This window comes from Vigna angularis, chromosome 8 (assembly GCF_016808095.1).
Source record: "Vigna angularis cultivar LongXiaoDou No.4 chromosome 8, ASM1680809v1, whole genome shotgun sequence".
Taxonomy (NCBI): domain Eukaryota; kingdom Viridiplantae; phylum Streptophyta; class Magnoliopsida; order Fabales; family Fabaceae; genus Vigna; species Vigna angularis.
The window spans coordinates 27,656,807-27,683,261 of NC_068977.1; the positions used below are offsets into that span (position 1 = coordinate 27,656,807).

At 29.8% G+C, this 26,455-nt stretch overlaps 2 protein-coding genes across 3 annotated transcripts; both read left to right on the forward strand.

Annotated features, from left to right (window-relative positions):
• Positions 1-9,995: 9,995 nt before the first annotated feature.
• LOC108345343 (silicon efflux transporter LSI2) lies at positions 9,996-16,059 on the forward strand. Of its 2 annotated transcripts, none has more exons than XM_052867698.1 (4): positions 9,996-10,133; positions 13,585-14,812; positions 14,912-15,101; positions 15,568-16,059. In XM_052867698.1, the coding sequence occupies exons 2-4, from the start codon at positions 13,682-13,684 to the stop codon at positions 15,828-15,830; spliced, it is 1,584 nt and encodes a 527-aa protein (XP_052723658.1). In that variant the 5' UTR covers positions 9,996-10,133; positions 13,585-13,681; the 3' UTR covers positions 15,831-16,059. The 2 variants fall into 2 exon arrangements, with proteins under 2 accessions (XP_052723658.1, XP_017439429.1); XM_017583940.2 differs by lacking the exon at positions 9,996-10,133 and adding an exon at positions 12,581-12,650.
• Positions 16,060-22,988: 6,929 nt separating this feature from the next.
• LOC108343956 (silicon efflux transporter LSI2) lies at positions 22,989-26,249 on the forward strand. The gene is made up of 4 exons (XM_017582416.2): positions 22,989-23,121; positions 24,048-25,302; positions 25,441-25,630; positions 25,771-26,249. The coding sequence occupies exons 2-4, from the start codon at positions 24,145-24,147 to the stop codon at positions 26,031-26,033; spliced, it is 1,611 nt and encodes a 536-aa protein (XP_017437905.1). The 5' UTR covers positions 22,989-23,121; positions 24,048-24,144; the 3' UTR covers positions 26,034-26,249.
• Positions 26,250-26,455: the final 206 nt, after the last annotated feature.

Sequence of the window (26,455 nt, forward strand, 5' to 3'; positions counted from 1 at the left end):
TTGTAGCTGTCCCAATTTGAACAATTGGTCTAACAGGATACAAAGGAGGGTAACCCCTTTCCTCATCTTTGAATGCTCTAATAAAAACTGTTTCCAGTAAAAAAAAATCAAAAATAGTTTGCAATTGACCATTGTGTTTCGATCCTGTGCTTGAGCATAAAGATCCCTGCCATGAAAGGGCACACACCCTAGTATTGTGATGGGGTGGGGCAGATCCTTGTGAAGCATGGGGAAGTATAAGTGCGTGCAGAGAGTGGTTACAAGAACTCAAATCACCAAAAATCACTAACCTCATGCGAGCATAGAGAACCCAAAAATCCCTAAACGAAACCCTCGCTGCCAAACGCAAAAGCCCTTGCCGCGCCATCGCCGCACCATCACCTCACCCTTGTCGCTCCTTCGCCGCGCCATTGCTGTGCTAAGGACAATCCCCTACGAAGGCGAGATCCACCGCCAACGAAGGCAAGATCATGCCTGAGTCGCGTCTCCCACGGTGTCGCCAAGCCCCAAATCGAAACCCTAAATTGAATTGCCAATGCCAAGCCACAGTGTCGCCAAGCCCTAAATCGAATCGCCAACGCCGCTGCTGCCACCTCCACGAATAGGGACCGTCACGCCGCGGAGACAAAGTCGCGCCGGCCGCCCCTCCCTACGCGAAATTGCGTTTGAACCTGAAAAGAAAAAAGGGAAGAAGAGAACCCAAAGACGAACCCAAAACGGAAAAGAAGAAGAAGAAGAAGAACAACCCATGCGCCACCGGGAGCCACCACGAACGTTGCCTGGTTGTGCCATTTCCACACCGTTTCCTGGTCGCCTGGTCGCGAGAAGAAGAAGAACCAATAATGAAGGCCAAGGTTTTGAAAATGAAATCTAATTACCCCTTACCCTTTCGGACCGAAAGTACTGGAAAGATAGGGTATATTGCCTCGGGTCCTAGTGGACTGAGACATTCTTATTAGGGTGTTAGGCATCGAGTGGGGTTTGAACTGAGGTCATATTGTTTATATGCCTCGGTTCCCCTTAAACCGGGTCAGAAAAGTTAACTTAAACTACGAAAATTTCACCGCTTTCTTATAGATTTCGGTTCTGCCTCAACCGAAGCCTATTATGCGATTTCAAATCCAGTTTTTTTACTAGTGGTAGTTTTAATTCCTTCTAATTTAATATTGTAAAATAGTCAGAAAAACACAAAAACAAAATACAATTAAAGTAGAAAGACTTTCTGTTAGGTGTTATGCAATAAGGATAATGTATAATTAATTTGGAGTTATTTTGTACCACTCGTTTATTAATAATGGTATTATTTCTCCAACATAATGACCATATTTAATTTTTCATATTATGTATATAATTTTTATTCACTTTATCAGTAAGTTGTTTGTACAAATAGGATTAGTTTCAATTATCATGAGTTTAAATTTTGTGATGAAAAAAATTATGATTTAGAAAAAAAAAATTCAAGTTATTTGTAGACAATAATTTATTTACTGATAAAAAGATTATACACAATAATTTGATTTGTTACTAATAAATTTAAATATTATATAGCACGTAATATTTTTTATTAGTAGTTAAAATAGTAACGGTTAAAAATCCTAAACTACACATGTAAATTATAACCGTTATCAAATTACTATATTATACTATATGTTTTAAAAATCTCTACATTAAAAACCTCACCACATACGTAGTTTTTTTTATGTATTTTTAATATTATATTATGTTCATTTGATTACGTCCATAAAAATACTTATTTCTCTCTCATTTTAATAATATAATCACTTGCCTATTTGTCATACTCAATTATATTATTTATTATGGATAACTATTTGTATTTATACACATTTTAATTTTTTGAATTTAAATTTTATCACTAGTAAAACAACAGTCTTTTAACGTGTCTAATACGTCTCGATTTTACGAAATCGAAACATATTAAAACGCGATAATATTTTTGTAATTAAGGCGAACTTATATGTCTCAGTTCACTAGGAATCGAAGCCTATGCAATCTACTGCCTTGGTTATCTAAGAAATCGAAGCATAAAACCGAATGTTCATTCTCTGAAATCGAACATTCCAATTCCTTTTGTCGACCTCTACGGTTTCGATCTTCTCTGAACCGCGTACTAAAGGCCTTCTGACTCGGTTACTTGTAGAACCGAAGCCTATGCATTCTATTGCCTCGATTATCTATGAAACGGAAGCATAAAACCGAACATTCATTTTCTAAAATCGAACGTTCCAATCCCTTTTGTCAACCTCTATGGCTTCGGTCTTCTCTGAACTACGGCCTAAAGGCTTTACTGACTCGGTTACTTGTAGAACTGAAGCCTATGCACTCTACTGCCTCGGTTATCTATGAAACCGAAGCATAAAACCGAACGGTCATTCTCTGAAACTGAATGTTCCAATCCCTTTTTTTAGCTCTTTAGGCATCGGTTATCAGATAAACCGAGTTAGTAGTGTTCTTACTGCCTTGGTTATTTGTGGAACCGAGGTAGTATCTCTTTCACTAGTTCAAATTACTAAGAGTTTACACAGTTTTCTTTTCCCCTAGCGCGCGCCTCCTGGTTCTTCTTCTTCCCCTCCCTTCTTCTTCTTCTCGCACAAGAACGTCTTCCTCTCTCATCTCCCATGTGCCTTCTTCTCACGCTCATCTTCCAACCTAGCTCATCTTTTCGCGTGTAAATAGTCCCCTGCATTATATTGGAACCTTAAGAGAAGGAAGATGTCAGACGCGTTCTACAGTAAGTGCAAGAAGCAAACATAGGTTTTGTTCTTCCCCTTTTCTTTGTCTTGCGCGAGAGGGTTGCTGGGGACACCTATCTTCTTCCCCCTTTCTCACTGGTTCTAGGTTGGTATTGTAGAGAGGGGAAACACCAATTTTTTTCCTATTGTTGGTTTCTCTCAACAAACCTTATTCAGAGGTTCTATTCTCAATCTCTTCTCTCTACAATTTATCTCGAGCGAACCCACGAACCCAGAAACTTCAAGCTTCTTTCTTCTTTCTTTCTCGCAGACAATCAACCTGGGAGGATCATCGATGGCACTACGATGGCAGCGAAAGAACGGCGACGACGCGGCTAGGGTGGGGCGAGGGTGTGGCCCTGTGACGGCAGCGAAAGAACGGCGACGACGCAACTAGAGTGTGGCGAAGGCGCGACAAGGGCACTGCGATGGTAGCAAAAGAATGGCAACGACGCGGCTAGGGCTTGACGAGGGCGTGAACCGTTCGGTTCAGTATGAACCGAGGACTAAAAGAAAAAAATAAAAATAAAACACGCTACTGTTTCAGTTACCTAAGAACCGAGGCAAAATCCTACCTCTTTTTGCCTTGGTTCGTAATTGAGGCAAAAAATCTATTTTTTTTGCCTCACTTGTATATGCTTCGGTTGTAGAACCGTTACCTATAGGCAAAAATAACCGTTTTTGTTTCCCCTTACTGCATTAGTGTTTCTTTAGCTTTTTGTTTTCTCTCTTTATCGTATTTTTAAATACACTCATTTTAATATTTTAAAATATATTAAAGGCTTTTTCTTCAATATATAAAAGTCAATATATTTTAAAAATACAATAAAAAAATAAAGTAAAAATTTCAGAGGAGTCTTTAAGCTCTTCTTTTGTTTTCATGAACGAATACAATTTCCTTCCCATATTTTTCCTACATTGTTTCAAACCAAGTTTGTAAATGACTAGGTTAATATTTTAATAAGAGGTTAATCTTGGATAATATTGACTGATACTCTACATCAACGATAGACCACATAAAATAGTTGTTATGAATTTTGTCGATAATGATGAATAATATTTGATCACTTTTATTCAAATTTTCAAGTTTTAATTACTATTTTTTTTTTTTTTTGCATTATTCAAGCTTAAACCTTTCTTTTAGGTATTAAAGTGAGTACAAGTTGTACGTAATGTTGGAGAATAATGTATATATAGTTCTTGCCTTTAAAATGTGAAAATATAGAATCATCAATGAGTCTCTGTCATGATCTATGAGGTGATATGAAATAAAAAATCTTGTGGTTCATAAGTTCACAAATAAAGTAGATTTCATGTTTCAAATTACCATTTGCTTTTTCTATTTCATTGGTTGCTCCATGAAACTGACATTTTATGGCTTTATTTCTAATTAGAAAATTTTATCATTAAAATTCTTTTCACCACACTTAATTCTGACATTTTTTTAAAAGTTTACATCAAACACAATTTAAATATCTTTTTTCATTCCATTATTTGAGCCGTTATTTAAAAATAAAACTGTGACAAATAAAGTTCAAGAACAGAAAATACCTCACATGTATGGTGATTAACAATGTCACTCAACAGACTTGAGATCAGAACAATGACATCCATTGTACAATCAAACATTCTTATATTAAAAATATTTAATTATTCTCCTTAATTAAATTAATTATATGTAAATATAACCTTAACAAACGTCAGGAAGCAAAATGTAATAAAATAGGCTGAAATTTAAGTGTTAGTTGAATTTTCATATTAGATAAAAGTAAAAACAAAATTACATTATAAAATAAAATAAATATAAATATATTGTTTTAAGAATATAATATCAATAATTTATAAAGTTAGACTTAAATCTGATTTAGTATTTTATCTTTAGAATAATTTTTCTTCAAAAGATTTATCATTTTATAATATTAGAAACTTCAAAATTAAAAAAGTTAAGGCATGAGCAAAGATGACAACTAATAGTTCACATGCAATTTTCCTTTTAGTAAAATTAACTTTTATATTTTTTTCATGATTATTGTACTCTTGGTGGATGTCTTTCCATGGGGAATGTCCATTAAAGAAGGTGAAGAGGAAGTGTCAAATTAGAAGTTAAAGTTAAATCTTTTATTGGAATTTAGCTAAAAGTAATTCCAAAATATATAGAAGAGCTTATGGGGCTCAAATTATGTGTACTCACAAGTGTGGTCTTGTCATTGCTTTAACAATTTTCAATCTTTTCAAGAAATAAAATAGGTAAAAATCTTTTTTTATATATTATTGTTATATTTATGGATGGTATAATTAGTAAATATACATTCTTTTTAAATCATGTTAAAAAGGGGAATATAAAATTAATTTACATAATGTTATTCTTATGTTAATGCTAGTATTATAGAGTCTCACGTCTGTATATAGTCGATGATGTTATGTTATTAACAACTAACTATATTTAACTGTCAATTAACGCCAACGGAGTATTGAGTAAAATATGGTAAAATTCGAATTAAAAAACAAGAAATAAAAACATGAATGCTGAAAATTTAAAAATAGTCATAATTGAATATTAAAATGTAAAAATTAAGTCAAGTGATGTATATCAATTTAACGTGAAAATCATCAACACATATCTAATAAAGTATCTATCAAAACTTATATAAAATCTCGTTTATTTATTTTATGAGGATCGAGACATCCTTAATGTCTTAATTATAACTTAATATTATCCTGAATTTGTAAGAACTTTAACCACACAAAAAATGACATTACATGATTATTTAAAAAAAATCCTACATAATCAATTTAAAAAAATGTATGATTGAATAATTTAAGCTACCTAAAAATATTTTGATTATAAATACCTTAATATCTCAATCATTTAAAAGTTAGTAAATTAAATTATAAAGTGGTGTCACGTGCGGTAATGCACGTACGTGTGAGCTAGTAGCATTTTCAATTATAAGTTAGTGGACTATATGTCTAAATTTAATTAAAGAATTGGACTGGCTCCAAAAATTATCATGTGCCTCAAATTCAATTACTTTTTGAAAAGGAATGCAATTTTATTTATTTTCATAAGACTTTTATTTAATTGGTTAGAAATTTGGACCCAAAGTAAGTAGTTTAGGTTAAAAGTTCAGTTTGACATTGGATAAACTATAATGAGAGAAATAATTACATTATTTATACTCAAGACTTTCCGTAATGTTAGTTTTTTTCTCCAGAAACAAAATAATGTATAGAAATGTACACGAGTTGTATTCAATCATGTTGGTAAACTCATAATTCAACTCAATTAAAAAAAAATAGTTTTCTGCACTTTTTTTAATACATAATTCAATTCAATCCATTTGATCATTATAGAATTGGGTTATAATTGGGTTATGATTTTGACAAATATCTTTTAATTTTTAATTTTAAGAAAAAATTGTTAAATATTTTAAAATAATGTTTTTAAAAATAGACAAATATAATTTTGTAAGTAAAACTAAATTGAAATTAAAACATAACTAAATCTTTATAAAATAACTATTTTCTTTTAATAAATTTGGTTGAGTAGGGTTGAATTTCTCATATTAAGCATACATAATTTATACAATCTATACAAACATAATTTTATTAGTGTTATGTGTTAGGTGTAGATGGTAGTAATTATTGTGTTTTAAGTCAAAAAGGTCATATGTAAATATATAATAAAAATAATTTTATTCTCTTTTTTTTAAATCATTATCTTTTAAAATATAAATTCTTTCAAAATTTTCAACTTTCTTTTTATATTGAAGTCCTAAACAAGTAAATAAAATTTTGACTAAAGTTAATTTTATTCAGATAAATGGTTAAATAACCTTGTGTAGAAGTTGTCATGTATATTCAGTTAAGAAAAAAAAATGTTAGTTTAAATGTATGATTGTATGCTTATTTGTTATGTTTGACTTTTTTTTAAAATAATCTAAGAGATCTATGAGTATCTTCATCTTATTTTCTTACTAAAGAGTAGACTTTTTAAATAATCAATTTATTGTTGACTAAGCAAGAGTAACATTTATTTAAATTAGGCAATGAGAGTAGAAAAAGAAATAGGAAAGTTAAATTGTAATAAAAATAAATTATATGAATTTTCTGAACAAAATATAAACAATATAAAACGAATTAAATTTCTATCAACAAAATTATTTTTCTTTAAAATATGTTGCAACCAAAAGTTTATGACAATATTTTTTAAATAGAATACATTACATTACATTATTTCTTGATAATTTAAATATTTTATTATTTTCTTGCGATATTATATCATCAACTATTTTAAAATAATAAAAAAACTAATTATAAATAAAAAATTATTTTAAAAAATTATTTTAAAAAAATTAGATAGTCTATCGTGACAGGACTGGACGCTCTTATCTCTACGAAACACCATATATTTCAAGTTCCCTGTAAATACTGGCGTTGACAAATCCAAATCTAAGAAAGTGAAAACTTAAAGTAAAAAAAAAATTTAAAATTTAAAAAACAAGAGATAAGGAAAATAAAAAGATAAAGAAATTGTACGAATTGAAAAGAAAACTATTATTAAAATTTCTGCATATGATTACGATAACTAAAGTAAAGTGAGGAAGTGAAATTCTATTATTATATCTATTTACTTATTTATTTTATAATTTATATTTATTTATTAGAATGTTTCTAATTTTAACTTAGTTTTTTGTTTGCTAGTATTAAAATTACATTTACTCATTTTGAAATTATAATTTCGTTTATTTACTTATTCGTTAATTTTAGAGTCATATTTATTTATTAAGATATTTTAATCACATTTGGTTTATTTGTTTGATTACATTATAATTATATTTACTTATTCTTAATTTTATTAAGTTTTATTTAATAGTTATCAAGTGTTTCTAACTTTTTCCTCTAAGATTTTATCATTATTTAATATACAAAAAATATATTTTTATTTATTTCTTAATGTTAATATATATTATTTCTCTTTTTTGTAAATAACTATTTTTACTTTTAGCTTTTCTTAATTTTACGCAGATAAAGATTTCATTTTTGAGGATTTATATAAATACATATTATTGAGATAAAATCTTGTGATATTTAGTAAAGATGATTAAATTTCATTTATTTTGACTAGTTATTGCAAAATTAATTTAAATTTAACATAAATATAAAAAATAAAATAAAATAATAAAAATCTTAAAGGTAATAAATAAATATAAATGTATTATTTTATTAATATTATTTGATTATTTATGATATTTATTCTCACGTAATTTATGTTTTCTATTATTATTTCTTCATAAAATTGAAAAAAACAAATGTATATATGTTTTATCACATGTATATAGATTACTTTTTCATATATCAAAGAGTTCTTTGTCGCCGTACATGCTACATTTCTCGATTTGCAATGGAGTATAGATGTTTAGGATAACAATATAATTTTGATAATATTTACTCATTATACAGATTCCTTTTAATTAGCTTTTTCGCGGAATATGTAATAAAATTACAATCTTGCTAGCAAATGTAGATATGTGTGTGTGATGTTTTAAATTATTTTAACAGTTATGAGTATGTTTATAAATGTTACGTGAAAGGTTAATATTTATCAGGAGTGCATTAACGTATTGATGATATACAATGTGAGTTTAAATTGGGAATTCCATGATCTAACGCTATAAGAAAAAAATATATAAATATTAATGGTTAAAATATGTCGTTAATATCAAAATTTCATTAATAAAAAGAAAATATTGAAAAGTAACATTCAAATATTTATCGGTAAAATATTTGTTAGTAAATCTTATAAATGTTAGAAGAATTTAGTTAGTAATTAAATGATCATATATATATCACGGTAATTATCCATCGATAATTATCAATAGTACATTAACTTAGTTGTAAAAGTTTGAAGGAAAGAAGGTGATTCAACTCTCTCCACTAACATTTATAAGATATAAAATTGATTTGAAGGATTTGAAAGGAAACGTAAGAAAAGGTTATAAGTCCAACTTTTTCACTAACAAGTAACAAATTTCGATAAATTTAGCATCTATACGTCCATTTTATTAACAAAAGTTACCAACGAATTACTACAAAAATTTAATTACTAACAAATTTTACTAATTAATTTAGCCGACAAATTTTTTATGGATTTTATCAACCATTGTTATCAATAGATTTTATCGATAATTCTTACCAGCAAATTACTGTAAAAGCTCAATTACCAATATATTTTAAAAACAAATTTTACTATAAAGTGGTCAAAATCCAAAATTTAAAGCAAAAAATTTGACACTCATTTTACTAATAGAAATTTTGATGGATTACTACAAAATTTTAATTTTTGAGAATTTTTACCAGTTACCAACCTATCTATTACCTATTACACAAAGTCACACACACATATATTGAAACCACAAATCATTAACATCTCTTTTAGAATTCTGGTTGTCAATATAAACATCCATAGACAGTAAAATTTCTAAAATCTATAATATTTTTAGTCAATAAATCTGTTTTATCCATATTTTTATTTCATCGGTAAATATACAATTTCTTGTAGTATAATGATGTATTTTATGATAACTTTAGTCATATCAATCAAAGTATCATGAGAGAATTGATAAAATTTTGTTACTATTGGCGTGGGGAGTCACCTCGTAAATATGTAAAATATGAGGGTTATATAAAATATAAATGACGAATATATTTATCTCTAACTCCAAAGCTAATACACTATTATGAAAATCGCCTAATCTTATAAATTTTTTTAATAAATTTTTGTCTTTTTATTGATAATAAATATATTTTATTATCTTTAAAAGTAATAAATGTGAAATGTTTAAATACATGTGAAGTAAATTGTAAACATGTTTATATCTAGTACCTTGAATATGTAATAGAAAATAAAAAATTTATACTTATATATGATATGCATTATTTTTGTTATAGTAGTCAAATATAATGAGGTTGTAACACAACTAGTACAAGATTAAATCAATTTCATTTAAGTTAAGTTGAATAGTCCAATAAAAAAAAATTAAACTTAGATTAAATTAGGTTAGCTTGAATTACCAGATTGTCTAACCAATTAACACCTCTAATAATGTATATCACTATTATGGTTCCACTAAAGTTATTGCACTTTATAACTTTTATCATAGCTTCTCTTATATAATAGAACCCAACCTTTCAATATGTGGTGTGAATTTTTGGTGTTATGTTTTTAGCCCTAAGTTTCCTTTCATTTCTCTTCCTTTAGTTTTCCACAACACTAAAATTATTTCTATATCTCAGAGAAAAAGTTAACAGCTTTTCATGACAAATCGAAGCTAACAAACAACCTTTGAGCTTCGAAGTTATACAAAGAATTCTCGTTATCAGGTAAATATATGTTGTTCTCATTTTCCATTTTTATTTAATTAAAAGTTGTCTCATTATTTGATAGTTTACCATGCAAAATCATATAACATGGGATTTCACGTATTGTTTCAATATTAATATTGATTTTATTGGAAATATTTTGTTATGTTTCTATATATTTTAAAATTCCAGCCAAAGAACTCATGAACTGGTGTTCAGTCCACTTAAATCAAATAATTGACCTTAAAATAAATCAGTTTAAAATTTGATGAACTCAAGAAAATTGAAAAAGAAAAATCAATAAAAACTCGTCAAAAGAAAATAAAACTTGCTTCACAACGAGTCAACGAAATTTTTATACCGAAAAGACATTATTTTGACTTTTTTTCTCTAAACATTTAAAGTATTCGTTATTTCTTTTCATTAATAATTAAATTTGTTGTTGAAAAATATTATTTTGTATTGTCAAATCAGACCTCAATATTATGTTATCATTTTTTTTTATGTATACTCTAAACGCTGAAAACTTATGATTATGGTTTTTAATACTAGTAAATTATGACGTTATTATTTTTCTAATACTTATTCAAATATCACACATCATAAGATGTAGTAGCTCTCATTTCACATTTAGGTTGTTTTTATATTTACTTAGACTTATGAATGATCAAGTATCGTCTCGTGCATGTTGAGATTTTAATGATTTTATTATTATATAGTGCCATGTTGTTCTAGAACAAAAGAACCTACCCTAGTTTCGTTAATTTTAATTAACCCTATCACTACTCTATTTTGTCAGTGTTATAAACCAACCAATTACGAATACGTAGCTATTTAAAAAATTAAATCAGTGGTCCGAATGTGCTATTTTCTTTTTGAAAAGAGAAAAAGATAACGAAAACTAATGCATGCTCGAACACTTCTTTGATGCATAAATAACAAGAGTTTTGGATCTAGTAATTATGGATGACGCACTTGAACCCAAGTTCCAAAAATATTTCTAATCTACTTATAAACATAGTCTAATGATTGTTATGACATCAATTAAATATACTTCCGTACACTTTCACAATTTTGTATTTCACACATTACATAATTTCCGTACACATTCACAATTTTTTATTTCACATACATTTAGTTTCCGTACACATTCACAATTTTTTATTTCACATAAATTTAGTTTCCGTACACATAAAAGCTAGCGTTATAAGGTTTCAGTTTTAGTACTTAAGTTTTAAGTATGATATAAATTTATTAAGTGAAAAATATTTACTATATACCTATATATATATATATATATATATAATCATATATATATATATATAATCATTATTTTCAAGCACGAGTAATTTATCAATAATATTATAATTATATATACACAAACATTAATTATCACCTTAGAGGGAAAAAATAACTATTGTATATATGTAGTAACAATTTATCGTTAAGATATACAAATTATATTACGAAATTTTTTGCTTCAATATCTTGAACTTGATTATTATGAGTTAATTTGTTCATTTTTTTTTATACCCCGGTTAGTTTTCCTAATAATTTGTGAAAATTTAATTCATTTATGTTTTTTAAATTTAAATCCTTTCTTATCATGGGATATATATATATATATATATATATATATATATATATATATATATATATATACACACACACACAGAGGAAATAGAAAAGGTAATACCAATTGGATGAAAAAATATTTTTTTTGCTATGTCTAATATAATACATCCTATTATTTGATAGTAATTGAAGACAATTCAAATATCCCTTTTATACTATATGTATGCTTGAAATTTATGTATTGTTAGCTTTTGTGCAATTTTTCATACTTTATCATGTCATTTAACGTCATGGTGACCTAAAACAATATTCATTTCTTTTATATATATATATATATATATATATATATATATATATATATATATATATGTATATACATGTATATGTATATGTATGTATATGTGTATATCATCATGAATTATCCTTGCATGAAAGGTTGAAAAATATCTCAACCAAGTGGAAGGAAATGGAGGTATAAGATTATCTAAATATACAAAGTATCATTAGATATTAATTTATGTTGCACAATCCTAGTTATCATTGTGTTAAGGTGCTGTGGAAAGTATGAATTGGTATCACATGCTGGTTATTTCAAAATTAGTTGCTATTATTAAATAATATAGTGTGAAGTGACGCAAGTGCAAGTATGTGTGAGAAGCATGTTTTTCAATCAAAAGGCAATGCTACTGGTATATCCTAGATTAAACAAAAATATTTGTCAGTATGCAAAATATCTTGTGCCTTTAATCAAAGAAAAAAAAAGGGTAAATTCTTAATTAACTGTATGCCATTATTCTGATTGGAAGCCATTAAAGTTGGTGTTTATACATTTTTAACTACTCTCTGCATATTTATAAAAGGAGGGTCACATTTCACCCATTGGTGTGAAGTGTCTTCAATAGTTTTCAGCTCTGAGGTTGCTGCAATTCGACCTCTTCCACCGTTTTTTTTTCTCTTTTTGAGGTAAGAATAGGTTTTGCAATGTGTAATAGATGCTTGTGTTGTTTTTCTTTTCAAGTTCTCTTGAATTGAATGGTTTATTATAGGATGATGATGTTGTTGCTAACATGTTACTTATGGTGTTTTCCAATTCTGGATTTCATTTCAATTAACCAAAAACAGAATACTAACTTTGCTTTTTTGTCTGAAAGAAGTTGCTGGACGTACCAGGTTTCGTGCATTTCGAGAATCTAGAAAAGGAAAAGAAAAAAACTTGTTATGGTTACTTCATTAAGTAGCAGTTACAAAAGAAGAGAAAAGAAAACTAGCATATTGTACATTTGTATGGTTTATAGGTACTGATATGCTGTATATATCTCAGATATATTTCTATGGTTTTCTATATCAGAGAGTTTAGTTGCATCTTGTGAGTAATTTTTTCAAAAGTAGACTGTTTTGATAATTTTAAAATACAAAACAAACTATTTTGGTAAGAAGAGATTATTGGTGTTGTTTTGCTCCTTGGTTATAGCTATTGCTTGGTTTGAAGTTGGTCTATCCTTTTTTTTCTGAGTTTATTTATGAGCTTGTTAAGTTATAATCCTCCAGATGCTTTTCACAATAATTACTTCTTTAATATTTTATTCTATGCTTTGAAACTCAGTTACTTTTATTTTGTTCAAAGTTATTATGCTTTATTATTTCAAGTTCAAGTATCTGATTCAAATTTAATCATTTAAAAACTTATAGGTGTAGCCATATTCATGATGCAACGTAGTTTAACTGCATATACCATGAAAATATCTATATCTAATCTGTTTGATCATTATTAATCTTCAGTGATAATGATGATTCACTTAATTCATGTCTAAAAGTAGTAGATTAATAAGAAATGGTGTCTAAGGATGGATTTCATGAAATTTTACTAAGTTACTGACCAACTGTTTTTCCATGTCAGAAATTCAACCAAACAAAATTCTGTTGTGTTGGCCTAAAGGTGAAGTTCTTGAGAATTCTTTGAAATTTTGAGGACTGTTGCTTGTTCAATCACAATAATGGCACTAGCTGCTACTTCAAAAGTTGTTCTTGGATCAGTAGCCTTTTTAATCTTCTGGGTACTAGCAGTTTTCCCAGCTGTGCCTTTCTTACCCATTGGGAGAACTGCAGGGTCTTTGTTGGGTGCAATGCTTATGGTCATATTCAAAGTTCTTAGTCCAGATGAAGCATATGGTGCAATTGATCTTCCAATTCTTGGTCTTCTTTTTGGGACAATGCTTGTTACTATTTTTCTTGAAAGAGCAAACATGTTCAAGTACTTGGGGAAATTGCTCTCTTGGAAAAGTAGAGGACCAAAGGACTTACTCTGCAGAATCTGTTTGATTTCTGCTATATCAAGTGCTTTCTTCACAAATGACACCTCTTGCATTGTGCTAACTGAATTTGTGCTGAAAATTGCAAGGCAGCATGACCTTCCACCCTACCCTTTTCTTCTTGCACTTGCTTCAAGTGCTAATATTGGATCTTCAGCAACCCCTATAGGGAACCCCCAAAATCTGGTTATAGCAATTCAGGGTAAAATATCATTTGGGAAGTTTCTGATGGGTATTTTTCCAGCTATGATTGTAGGAGTTGTAGTGAATATTCTTTTTCTCATAGCCATGTATTGGAAGGTACTGTGTAGTCCTAAGGATGAAGAGAATCCAATTTCAGAAGTTGTAGTAGAAGAGGAAGCTGTTTCCCATCAGTTTTCTCCAGCCAGAATGTCTCATCTGACACCTTTGAATCCTCAAGAATGCAATGGAAGTGTAGAACTTGGTAATACTGTTCAAAACTCTTCTCATGCATTGGTTTCTTCTCAAGTTCATGTTATTAAAGACCAATCAGCAACAAGTGAAAGTGAAGTTCAGATGGTTCATAGTGGCACAAAGGAGGAAACCAATCCTTCAAAAAATGTTGCAATAGTAGTAGATAAACCTGTTGTGGCACATGTTGTGCAATCTTCAGAAGGAAAGGACTATATGAATGTAAAATGGAAAAGGGTACTGTGGAAATCTTGTGTTTATGCAATCACATTGGTAATGCTGATTGCAATGCTTATTGGTTTGAATATGGCATGGACTGCAATTGCAGCAGCAATAACTTTGGTGGTTCTTGATTTCAAAGATGCAGGGCCAAGCTTAGACAAGGTAAAAATCTCTTTCTATATTTGACATGCTAGCTATTGCTTTTCTTGTGCCAATTGAACTTCAAACCAATTCTTAGTGTGGTTTTATTTCTTGGAACAGGTATCATATTCACTTTTGATATTCTTCTGTGGAATGTTTATCACAATAGAAGGGTTTAAGAAAACTGATATTCCAAGTGCTATGTGGGATGCAATGGAGCCCTATTCTCGTATAGATCATGTTAGTGGAACAGCTATTCTTGCTGTAGTTATACTTGTCCTGTCAAATTTGGCTTCCAATGTTCCAACTGGTAAGCAAGCACATGATCATCTGCTAAAGCAATACTTTTTTCCTTTACAACTTGCTCACATTCATGTTTATGAGAAAGTCCGAAAATTTGACCTTATTTAGTTAACGGTAGATATTAAAACAGACGTAAAATTAGATTTAGTTCTTGTCCAAACTTTTATACAATTTTTTGTCTCCAAACTTTAAAAATAAATCGATACATATAATCTTTTTAATTTTAAGTTGTTCAATACGTTTTAATTCAAATATTATTATGAAATTCGGGTTAAGAAGTTAAAAAATTAATTTGATTAAATTAAAAAAATTATATTTATTTATTTTAAAAGTTTAGAGATCATAATATATTAAGTATTAAAACAAAGATAAATTTTAAATTTAAATTTAAGAACTAAAAACATATTTAATCCTATTAAAATTGAGATCCATTTTGATTTGATGTATCAGAATCTTGTGTTGATAATTTGTAGTTCTATTGCTTGGAGCAAGAGTTGCAGCCTCAGCTGCTGCAATTTCGAAAGCAGATGAACAGAAGGCATGGCTAATCTTAGCTTGGGTGAGCACCATAGCAGGGAACTTTTCATTGTTAGGATCAGCTGCTAACTTGATAGTGTGTGAGCAAGCTCGTCGTGCTCCAAACCTTGGATACACTCTAACCTTTTGGACTCATCTAAAATTTGGACTTCCTTCTACTCTTATAGTCACTGCAATAGGGTTGACACTCATAAGATAGATGAAAAGAATTTTCTAATCTTCAAACAACATTGTTGTAGAAGAAGTTTACACAAGTAAAGTCAGTTCACTGTAGTATATTTTAAGGTTGTCACAAAATAATATAGATAGATGAACAAGCGATTAATTTTCTCTGTTTCTGTTGTTAATGTCGTCAAAGTAACTGTAATGTCTTTGGTGAAAGTTTGTAACGAATGCTTTGGAATTTCAAGTTGTAATAAATGTTAGTTTGGGAGATATCTAAAATCTTTGCTACAACAATTTACTTTTCTTTTCTAAACTATTTTGATATATTTATCAGTCTAACTTTTAAAGACAAAATAAAAATATTAAACTCCAAAATAATACTGATTAATTCTGCTGCTAATGTTATTTTAATAAAGTTAATATTGGAATATTAAACCCATGACATTTTACTCCATTGATTAAAAAATCATAAGTAATACATCAAACCTTTTTTACTTTGTTACACGGCATTGAATCAGAAAACATAATACCTACCTTTTGGAGGATAGAATATGATAAAAAGATTGAAAAAGACTCAATTCAAAAAATATTAGAGAAAAATGTGATAGGGATTTTCAAGTTCATCTTTTCAATGCGATGAACTTTATACTAATATATCTTTACTTTTATCTAGAGATACGGTGGAAGAATAAATTAAAAATAATATTATTTAAGGGCAACATGAACATAAAAAAGTAATACTTTAAAATGAATAACAGAATAAGCAAAACTAGTGGAAGTGGAGCCCAAAAAAACATCAAGCAGTCAATCCGTACAATTGAAGAGTTAGTTGTTGTGGAAAATCTAAGTGTGAGCACAACCAAAGATGGAACATGCCATCACTGTCATCTTCAGTGTGACAGCACACAAAGGAAGTTGCTTCCCCCATGGCACATATATTAAAATATATATTTAATATTTTACAAAATTGTTATATCACTTTTTAATATATTTTGTCACCATCTATATTGATGTATTTTTCTCTCTTGGTAGTTCTCTTTTATAATATTTTATTTCAGTATAACAGAAAAAAAAATTCATGTTTTTTGACATGTAAACAGTAAAGAGTAAAAAGAGTTATTCCTAACTGGAATATTTTAATATAATTATATTTTTTGGTCATAAGGTTGAATTTTATTTATCACACTCAATTTAACTGTATAATAGCTTTATCATCACAGATAATTTTATATTTTATCGTTTTAATATTATTTATAAGTATATTACTTTATAATAATTAAAAAATATGGAAAATGTATTTTGAGGCATTTTCTGTAATAAATAATTAATTTTAAATTACTGAATTGAAAATATATTCCGACGCAATTTAATTATATTTATATTAATTTAAAATGCTGAGAAAAAATAATGAATAAATAAAACTAATTTAACTCAATTTAAAACGCTGAGAAAAAATTAAATAAATATTTAGAAACAACTCCTTTAGAAGTTTTTCATGTTTGATCATCTAACAAAGTTGACAACCTATAAGTTGTGACAAACTTGTGACACTGAGTTCAAAAAGTTTCAAAATTAAAAAATATATTTACCAACTCAAAATGTTTTTGCATAAAGAATTATATAAGACTAATTTTCCATTGTAGTAATATGCAGAGATAACGTGAGACCAAAAAATATATTTTCATAAACATTATTTATTTTCAAAATTATAAAATATTTTCAGATTATCAACTTGTTGAAGTCAAGTAATTCAAAACAAAAAAATGTAAACCATTAAAATTAATATTTTAAGAAGTGTCACTATTTGATAATGATGATGATAATAATAATAAGGCTTAATTGTTCGGTGGTTTCCATTGTTTTTACTTGGCTTTTCCTTTTGAATAAGTATCAATTTTGTCTTCAAATGCATTAATGTGCATCAATCAATTCGATTTTTGTTTAAACGTTTAAATAATTCACGTTGACTTATTGAGCATGTTGTGGTGGGTATTTTGTAGTGTCGTGATATTTGTTTTTTGATGTAACCCATAAGGGATTTTTGATGTGGAAATTTGAGATTAGGGTTTAGAAAAAAATTAATCAGTGAACTTTTTACGAATTGGAGATTTCAACCGCAAAGAAGAGAAACAAAATTGGAAATTTCATTGACTACAAAGTGAAAGTGGAAAAACTTTCTTTGATAGTGAAGTGAGTTCCATTGAAGGTCGAAGGTGCGTATCTGTTGAACATATATGATTTTTGTGTGTCTATTTTGGGCTTTCTAATGTGGAAATTTGGGATTAGGGTTGAAAAAAAAAAGACAGTGGACATACAAATTGAGGATTCCAACAACAAAGAAGAGAAGTGAAATTGGAGATTTCATTGATGGCAAAGTGAAAGTGGAAAATCAAGTTTTCTTTGATAGCAAAATGAGTTCCATTGAAGATCAAAGGTGTTTATGTGTTTAATATGTATGATTGTGTGTGTCCCCATAAACAAGACGAACAGTACTGGTTGCATGACATTGCACCTATTCAGGAACATACTTCATAAAGCAGCTTGTAAGGACAGGAGACTAGGACAAACTTCAAACTTCACCTGGGGTTCAAACTTCAATTAAAGCAAGCTACAAACTTCTCCATTAAAAAGACACATGAAGAACATCATTGCACAATGCATTTACACATTCTTACTTGTTACACATGTGTGTTGGGTACAAACAAAGTCCCACATCGGATAAAATAAGAGATGCACATGAGTTTATATACACATAACATACCTCCATTGTTAAGAGGCCTTTTGGAGTGGTACCAAAAGCAAATCCGTGAGAACTTGACCCAAAGCGGACAATATCTTCCTAAAAGTGTAAATCACTCAAACAAATGAGTTTTTAATTAATAGGTTTTAAGAAATAACTTAGTAAACTGAAAAATAATTTCATTTAAGTATATATTAAAAGTAATTATTCTAATAGACTATGTGGGCTATTAATATTTTTTTACATAGCTTTAAATTCATTTTTTTTATTGGAGAGAGATTTTAGGCATTTTGTACACTTTTTTAACAAACTATTTTATGGCACCTTCATATTTTTTCTTTTAATTTATTTTATTTTTTAATCATAAATTTAACATTTTAAAATTTTGGGTAAATGAAATTATGTTAGATATTTTATATTAATTTACTCACATTTATTAGTAATGAATTTTCATAGTTAATTTGCTCAAAAAAACACCCACAATTACCACATAAGCATTAATCTCGTGATTACCTAAATATGAGATTCATTAATTATATTTGATAAATAATTTTTTTAATCACTCCAATGTAATTATATCATTTTAAAATCTGAAAAACTAGTATTTTAAAATTGGTGATAGTTTAAAAATAGTTAGACTCGATTATTTTAATATTAAAAGAGTTATTTATAAATAATTTTGTTATAAACGAGTTCATTATTTTAAAAGGTATTATCCTTCTAGAAACCACATTTTTAGAAACCACATTTTTACAAACCATATTTTTAGAGTTCTCTACTTTTTCTCTAAGAATTCTAACTCCTCGATCATCTGTTTAACGATCAGGAGGTACCTAGGAGATCACGACGGAGTAATCTCCAATTATATCCAATCAGTTCTTTGTTTAGAGCAAATAAGTTTCTATCCCCTTTTCCTTTTAATTGCAGTATGATCATACAAAAAAATCTGTTTTTGCATGTATCAAAAGTGCTTCTTTCTTGACTCTTGGTCAATTTGAGGTTCTAAGGTTTGATTTTGATCACCAATCGGTGAGTTGTAGGTTTTTCTAGAGTTCTTGTGGTGTAAGGGACGGCTAGGAGTTCCTAAAGTCGTAGGAGTTCTTTCTAAAGTAAGGGAAGCTAGATGTGTGCTTTTAATTGATGTTGGGTAAATGTGTTTGATGCTTGTATGTTTGTTAAATTGATTGAGTTTAGAATTTCAAGAATTTTGTTATGCTAATTTAGGTGATTAAATATGTTTAATTAATTTGATTATTTATTCTAACTGTGGTTAAATTTGTGATGTCGTTGCTGCTATGAATTACATGTTATAAAGTTGTTTGGATGGTTCTATTTGACTGCCAAGTTGTTTAGAGTGGTAAATGATCAAATAATTGGGTTTTAAGGTTAAAAATGGAGGGTTTTAATAGGTGAACGGTGAGACATGTACTGGTGAGAGGAAACCATTTTTCCACTTCTGTTATGGGGTCAATTGAAACTTGTTAGAAGTATGTTTTGGGTGGAAATTGATATAGAACCAAAAAGGGTGGTCAATGGTTAGTGTTTGAGTTGTTTTGAGTGCAAATTGGGGGTTTGGTTAGTGAAATTTTGATGTAAGGGGTTGAGACTAAATTGGGGAGTTTAAGGTTTGTATTTGAGTCATTTATGACTTTTCTAGGCCTTTAGTTTGCTTAAATTTGTGTGGGAAGTCATATAAGTGAGTTTAGGTAGTCTAGAATGGTCAATTTGGGTTTGGAATTGTCAATTCGAGTTAAAGGTATGTTTTTAGATGTTTCTCAGTGCTTAAGAGTGTTTAGGAATCATTTAAACTTGTGTAAAGGGTCACCAAATTCAAAATAGAAGAGTTTTAGAACCTGATGCAACGTTGGGTGCCCTTTTTACGAGAGGAACTCGCTTGAGCAGCCTCAGGCACCCCCTAAGTGCCCCTCAGCCAGCTTTTGTTTTTTTTAGTTTTGGGATCTCAAATTCAAGGTTCTGAATATCAGTTTTGGACGTTTAGGTCATTTTGAAGGTTTTGGACCCTTCTGAAGCTGTTGGTGAGGGTTTCAAAGTTGTTTTCCTTGCCTACAATGAGTATTAAGTTGCTATAAAGAAAATTGTGTTATTGTGTAATTTCTGATGACTTGTAAGGGTATTTCTATTTCTTTAATGTATGATCACTAGTCTCATGTATTGATATACTATGTGAATATGAAATGATCTCAATGGTTTCAAAGGTATAGAAGAGTGTTCCAAGGAGGAATTTCTTAGTGTTGGTTTCAAGTACTGTAAGCGTGAATATGGGAAGCTCAGTCTTGGAATTCATCATGATATTCTAATGGTCATCCATTCTCAAGTATAGAGAGGTGAGACATGTCATGAGAATAGAATGAGGTCCTAGTATAGGGTTTTACCTTGGTCTAAGACGAGTGATAAAGGACTAACTTTGTGTGATAACTTGGGATGAGTCAGCTGTTTCACCACAACAAGTGCACGAACTTTCATAGTTCGATGTTCATACTAATCCGGATACTCAGTCAAAGAGTTGTCATGCATAAAGTGTTTGGTTGGTTTGGTGTGATATATGTATCTTGTGTAAAATGTTTAACATGTTTTTGATGTATTATGAATTGTTTGTATTGCTAGCTTACCCTTTTATTTGTGATTTGCTTGTATGTTTTGGTGCATTATTCTTAGTTATGATTATCCGATAGGTGTGATTAGAGAATGATTGAGTTTTGCTGAAACAAGCTCTTGGTGGAGGGACTGATAATGCTTAATTTTTCTTTTAGATTTGTTTTTGTCTATAATTTTTGTTATAAATAGTTTGTATATATGAAGTTTCTTTTATTTTATTATAATAACTTTATATTTTAGCTTTTCGAGTGATGTATCGTATTAAATATTCAAACATTATATTATGTTCGAAATTCATATAATTATATTTTATATACAATTGATGATGTTTTATTATATCAAATACATTTCTACAAATACAACTTTCAAAGAGTATTCAAATATATTTAACATGTCCACCTACGTCCATATCAATACAGGTACGCATACGCTACTCATACGTGTCCCTTACTTGGGTGTTTCAAAAAATCTTAATACTTCAAAAATATCTATAAAATAGCTTAATTAAAGAAAAAGAAAAATTTATATGCTACCCAGAAACCTCCAATGAATGTGACAGAAGCCTTATCGTCCGAGACAGAAACAGAAGAAGAAGACAACAGAACAGAGCATTTTACTTTCAACTAAAATTGTTTTCCATACCTTTAATTCAATTAACTCATTTTGGAACAACCTCTTACAAACAACTTCTCATGAAGATGTTCTTTTCTATTAAAAAGAAAAATAAATAAGGTTTTAGTACAAAATTAAAATTTATTTATTTATAAAACTTCGATACATTTAATTTTTAAACTTTAAAAATATATGCTTTTAACTTATATTTTAAGTTTTAAACGTGTATTATTTAACATTTTGATTTATTTATACTATTTAACACACAAAAAATAATATAATTAAATTAAAATAATTATATAAATTTATTTTTAAAATTTATGATAAAAATATATCGAAATTTTTATTTCACATCAAATTTGAAAATATATAAAAAAAATACTTAACCCTATTAAAAATCATAGAATTTTGGAAATTTAGTTAACCGATAATATCTTGGTCTCATTATTCGGTGCTTGAGATATAAATCAAAAACTACTCATGAATTTTCTTTTTACCTAGGGCTATTTATTTATGAATGGATAACAGTATCCATATAATCAATATTATAATATTATAAATACTCACTATTTACTGATATCTATTAAACATATTTATTTAATACTCATCACAAATTTTATCCACTTTTTTAACATCCTAAGTATCCCTCATAATTTCACTCTCATTACAGTAAAATTTATTGAAAAAGCGTTTTGAAAAATCAATCCTTGAGTAGTGAGTGTGCCCCGTAACAATGATTTGAAGCTATGTTTGAAGTTGCCTCATATGACGTTTTTGCATACAAACACAGATCACAGTGGAGGGTCCCTTCATCAAGTTGTCGTACGAAGTTGTCTCTCTTCTTCCTACTATTCCGGTTGGAAAATGTAACAAATTAAGCATCATGGTAAAGCTTTTTTAACACAGGTTTTTCTATTAGGTTTAAAATTTTAATGGGTAATCAAAGTTTAAATTTTTATTAAAGAATATAGCAGTTCAAAAATCACAGTAACTTAGTTTTGATTCCAGTTATATAGGATTTGTTTAAAGAGCAGAAGATAGTATCACTGTAATGAAGCACACGTGATGGAACATAAAGTTGCCTCTCACGACTTCTATACTCTAGACTTTGCATGTAAACAAAGTGTCACTTTTAGCCAACTGGACTCAGTTGCCGCTTATGACTCATCCCTTTAAGTGTGCACGTATATATGACTAGCAAGACACTCGTCTTTCTCACTAAATACTGTGAAGTCTCTTAGCTACTTTTCAGCTCTGTTGCAATTGTCCTGACATAATATATTTTTTTCTCAATCCAATTCAGAAAAGAGACTCAGAGTTCATAGCATTTACATGGAGCCTTCAAGTTATCAATAAGGTAACAATATGATGTAAAGTGTGTGATGATGAATGTTTATGTTATGCTGTTTTGCTTTTCCTTGATTTAACTGCTGTGTTATATGTCTTTGCTGTTCAGTGGATCAATATGGTTATGGCTTAAAGCTGAAAGAATAACTTTGTAACTTTAAACCAAAAACATGTATCGAGTGGTTTCAAATTCTGGCTTTCAGGGGTGGTTTTAAGTCAAAAGAGGATTAGAACTTTGTTTTTAGAAGTGGTTGAACAGTCCATTTATATGTTCTTTGTGTACCTACAGATTTGATGCAGTTTGAGGGTTCTATGAAACTCTTACTGTTGTTCGATTTTTCTAGCATGTACAGATGTACTTTCCTCCATGTTTACTGTGTCAGTACTTCATAACATGATGCAAGCAAATACTAGTATTTGAGACCTTGACTTTGGACAGCTAGCCCTTAAAAAAAGGAAAAAGTGGATATGGTTATCAAGTCAAGTGTATCTTGGATGAGGTTTTGACAGTACTAATATGGTACCAATTAGTCCATTTTTGTTGGCAAAGAAAAAACCACCATTTTTTTCCAGTAAGACTGACACGTGGCGTTGACAAAGACTTGAAACAGCTCATATTAATATTATTTGTGATTCCTCTTTTATTGGTTTGGATTGTTGGTTGGCTTACAGCTTATTATGATTTTTGTCTTAAGTTGTCTTTTACATAACTACTCCTTTCAACTTTTATTCAAGGCTTTGTAATTCATGCGATTTTATCTTACATCATTGTTGTCATGTTTTATAACATGAAAGTCCAATGTCTGATCTAATTCAATAATAATCATTTACTTATTTCATGTCTTGAAGTGTTAGATTGAATAGGTAATGGAGTCTTAAGGGTTGGATTTTCATTAGTCTCACTAAGTTACTTATCAATTGGCTTTGGATGTTCAGGAAATTCTACCAGACAACATTGTATTGTGTTGACCAGGAGGTGGAAGTTTGAATATCTGTCTAGAAATCTAAAAGTGTTGCTTGTTTAAGCACAAGAATGGCACTGGCTCCCCCTCCAACAGTTGCCCTTGGTTCAGTAGCCTTTGCAGTCTTCTGGGTTCTAGCAGTTTTCCCATGTGTGCCTTTTCTACCTATTGGGAGAACGGCAGGGTCCCTACTGGGTGCAATGCTTATGGTCATATTCCAAGTTCTGACTCCAGATCAAGCTTTTGCTGCAATTGATATTCCAATTCTTGGTCTTCTTTTTGGCACAATGGTTGTTACTGTTTTTCTTGAAAGAGCAGACCTGTTCAAGTACTTGGGGAAGCTGCTCTCGTGGAAAAGTAGAGGACCAAAAGACTTACTTTGTAGAATCTGTGTGATTTCTGCTATTTCAAGTGCTTTTTTCACCAATGACACCTCTTGTGTTGTGCTGACTGAATTTGTGTTGAAAATTGCAAGGCAGCATAACCTCCCACCTTACCCTTTCCTTCTTGCACTTGCTTCAAGTGCTAATATTGGCTCCTCAGCAACCCCAATTGGGAACCCCCAGAATCTGGTTATAGCTATTCAAGGCAAAATATCATTTGGGAGTTTTCTAACTGGCATTCTTCCAGCTATGCTTGTAGGACTTGTGGTGAATGTTTTAATGCTTATAGTCATATATTGGAGGGTGTTAACTATTCACAAGGATGAAGAGGATCCAATTTCACAAGTGGCAGAAGAGGAGATTATGTCTCATCAGTTTTCTCCAGCCATAATGGCTCATTGTGCATCCTTTAATTCTGAAGAATGCAGTGACAGTTCAGAACCAACTAATAATCTTCAGAACTCTTCTCAAGTTCACACTATGACAAACCAAAAAGTGCATAGTTTAAGTGAAGTTCAGATGGGTGTTAGTAGCAAAAACTCAAAGGATTCCACAACAACCTCAAATGCATCCAAGAAGGGGACCAGTGACACCAATCCTTCAAAAGATGTTGCAGTAGTAGTGGATAGACCTATAGAAGCACGTATTATGCACTCTTCACAAGGAAAGGAGGACTATTTGAGCTTAAAATGGAAAAGGATACTATGGAAATCTTGTGTTTATGCAATCACATTGATGATGTTGATTGCAATGCTTCTTGGTGTAAATATGGCATGGGCTGCAATTGCAGCTGCAATAATTTTGGTTGTGCTTGATTTCAAAGATGCAGGGCCTAGCATAGACAAGGTAAAACTTATATCATACAACCTCTTGTACATAATCTCATGTATCTCTCTTCCTTTTGAAACTCTAGCTATTGTTATTTTTGTGTCAGTTGAACTTTGAACAATCTCTTACAGTGATTTTGCGTCTTGGAACAAACAGGTCTCTTATTCCCTTTTGATATTCTTCTGTGGAATGTTTATAACAGTAGATGGCTTCAAGAAAACTGGAATTCCAAGTGCTCTGTGGGACTTAATGGAGCCTTATTCCAGAATAGATCATGCTACTGGAATAGCTATACTTGCTGTAGTTATACTTGTCCTATCAAATTTGGCTTCAAATGTACCAACTGGTAAGCACATAATCATTTGCCAAAATAATTATTCTTCTTGTCTTTAGAATACCAAAATTGACCAAAACTAGATGTACTTTCTTCTCTGCTAAGAGCCATTTTCATCTGATGAACCAAAACATTCTACCTGTGTTTTACAGTTCTGTTGCTTGGAGCAAGAGTTGCAGCCTCAGCTGCTGCAATTTCCAAAGAAGATGAGAAGAAGGCATGGCTAATCCTAGCTTGGGTGAGCACTATAGCAGGAAACTTTTCACTGTTAGGATCTGCTGCAAACTTGATTGTGTGTGAACAAGCTCGTAGAGCTCCAAACAATGGATACACATTAACTTTTTGGACTCATCTCAAATTTGGTCTTCCTTCAACTCTCATAGTCACTGCCATTGGATTAATCCTCATAAGATGATAAAAGAATAACTGAATCAGACATTTACACAAACAAGTTATGTTCATTGTAGCACATTTTAAGGTTGTGTACATGTACATAAACAAAGGATTTCTCTATTTTTTTATCATTTATATCATCAAATAAATGCATGATCACGATGATCCTAGCAAAAAAGTTTGTTAGGAATTCTCTGAATAATAAAATGCCAAGTGTTATATTTCTTTAGTTGCTTAACTTTCTCTAAGTTAGTACACTCACATCAGATGCTACCCTTTTGCAACTTTATGTCCCATGGGTTGCCATGATCTGAAAGCTTGTTTATCAAAGGTTTGGTGGTTGTTTTTCCACATATTTTGAGAGATCAAAGGAAATAGAAGTGTGTGGATCTCTTAAACATGTCAATTCTCTATCTGTGGATTGTCAAATGTTTGATGACTTTG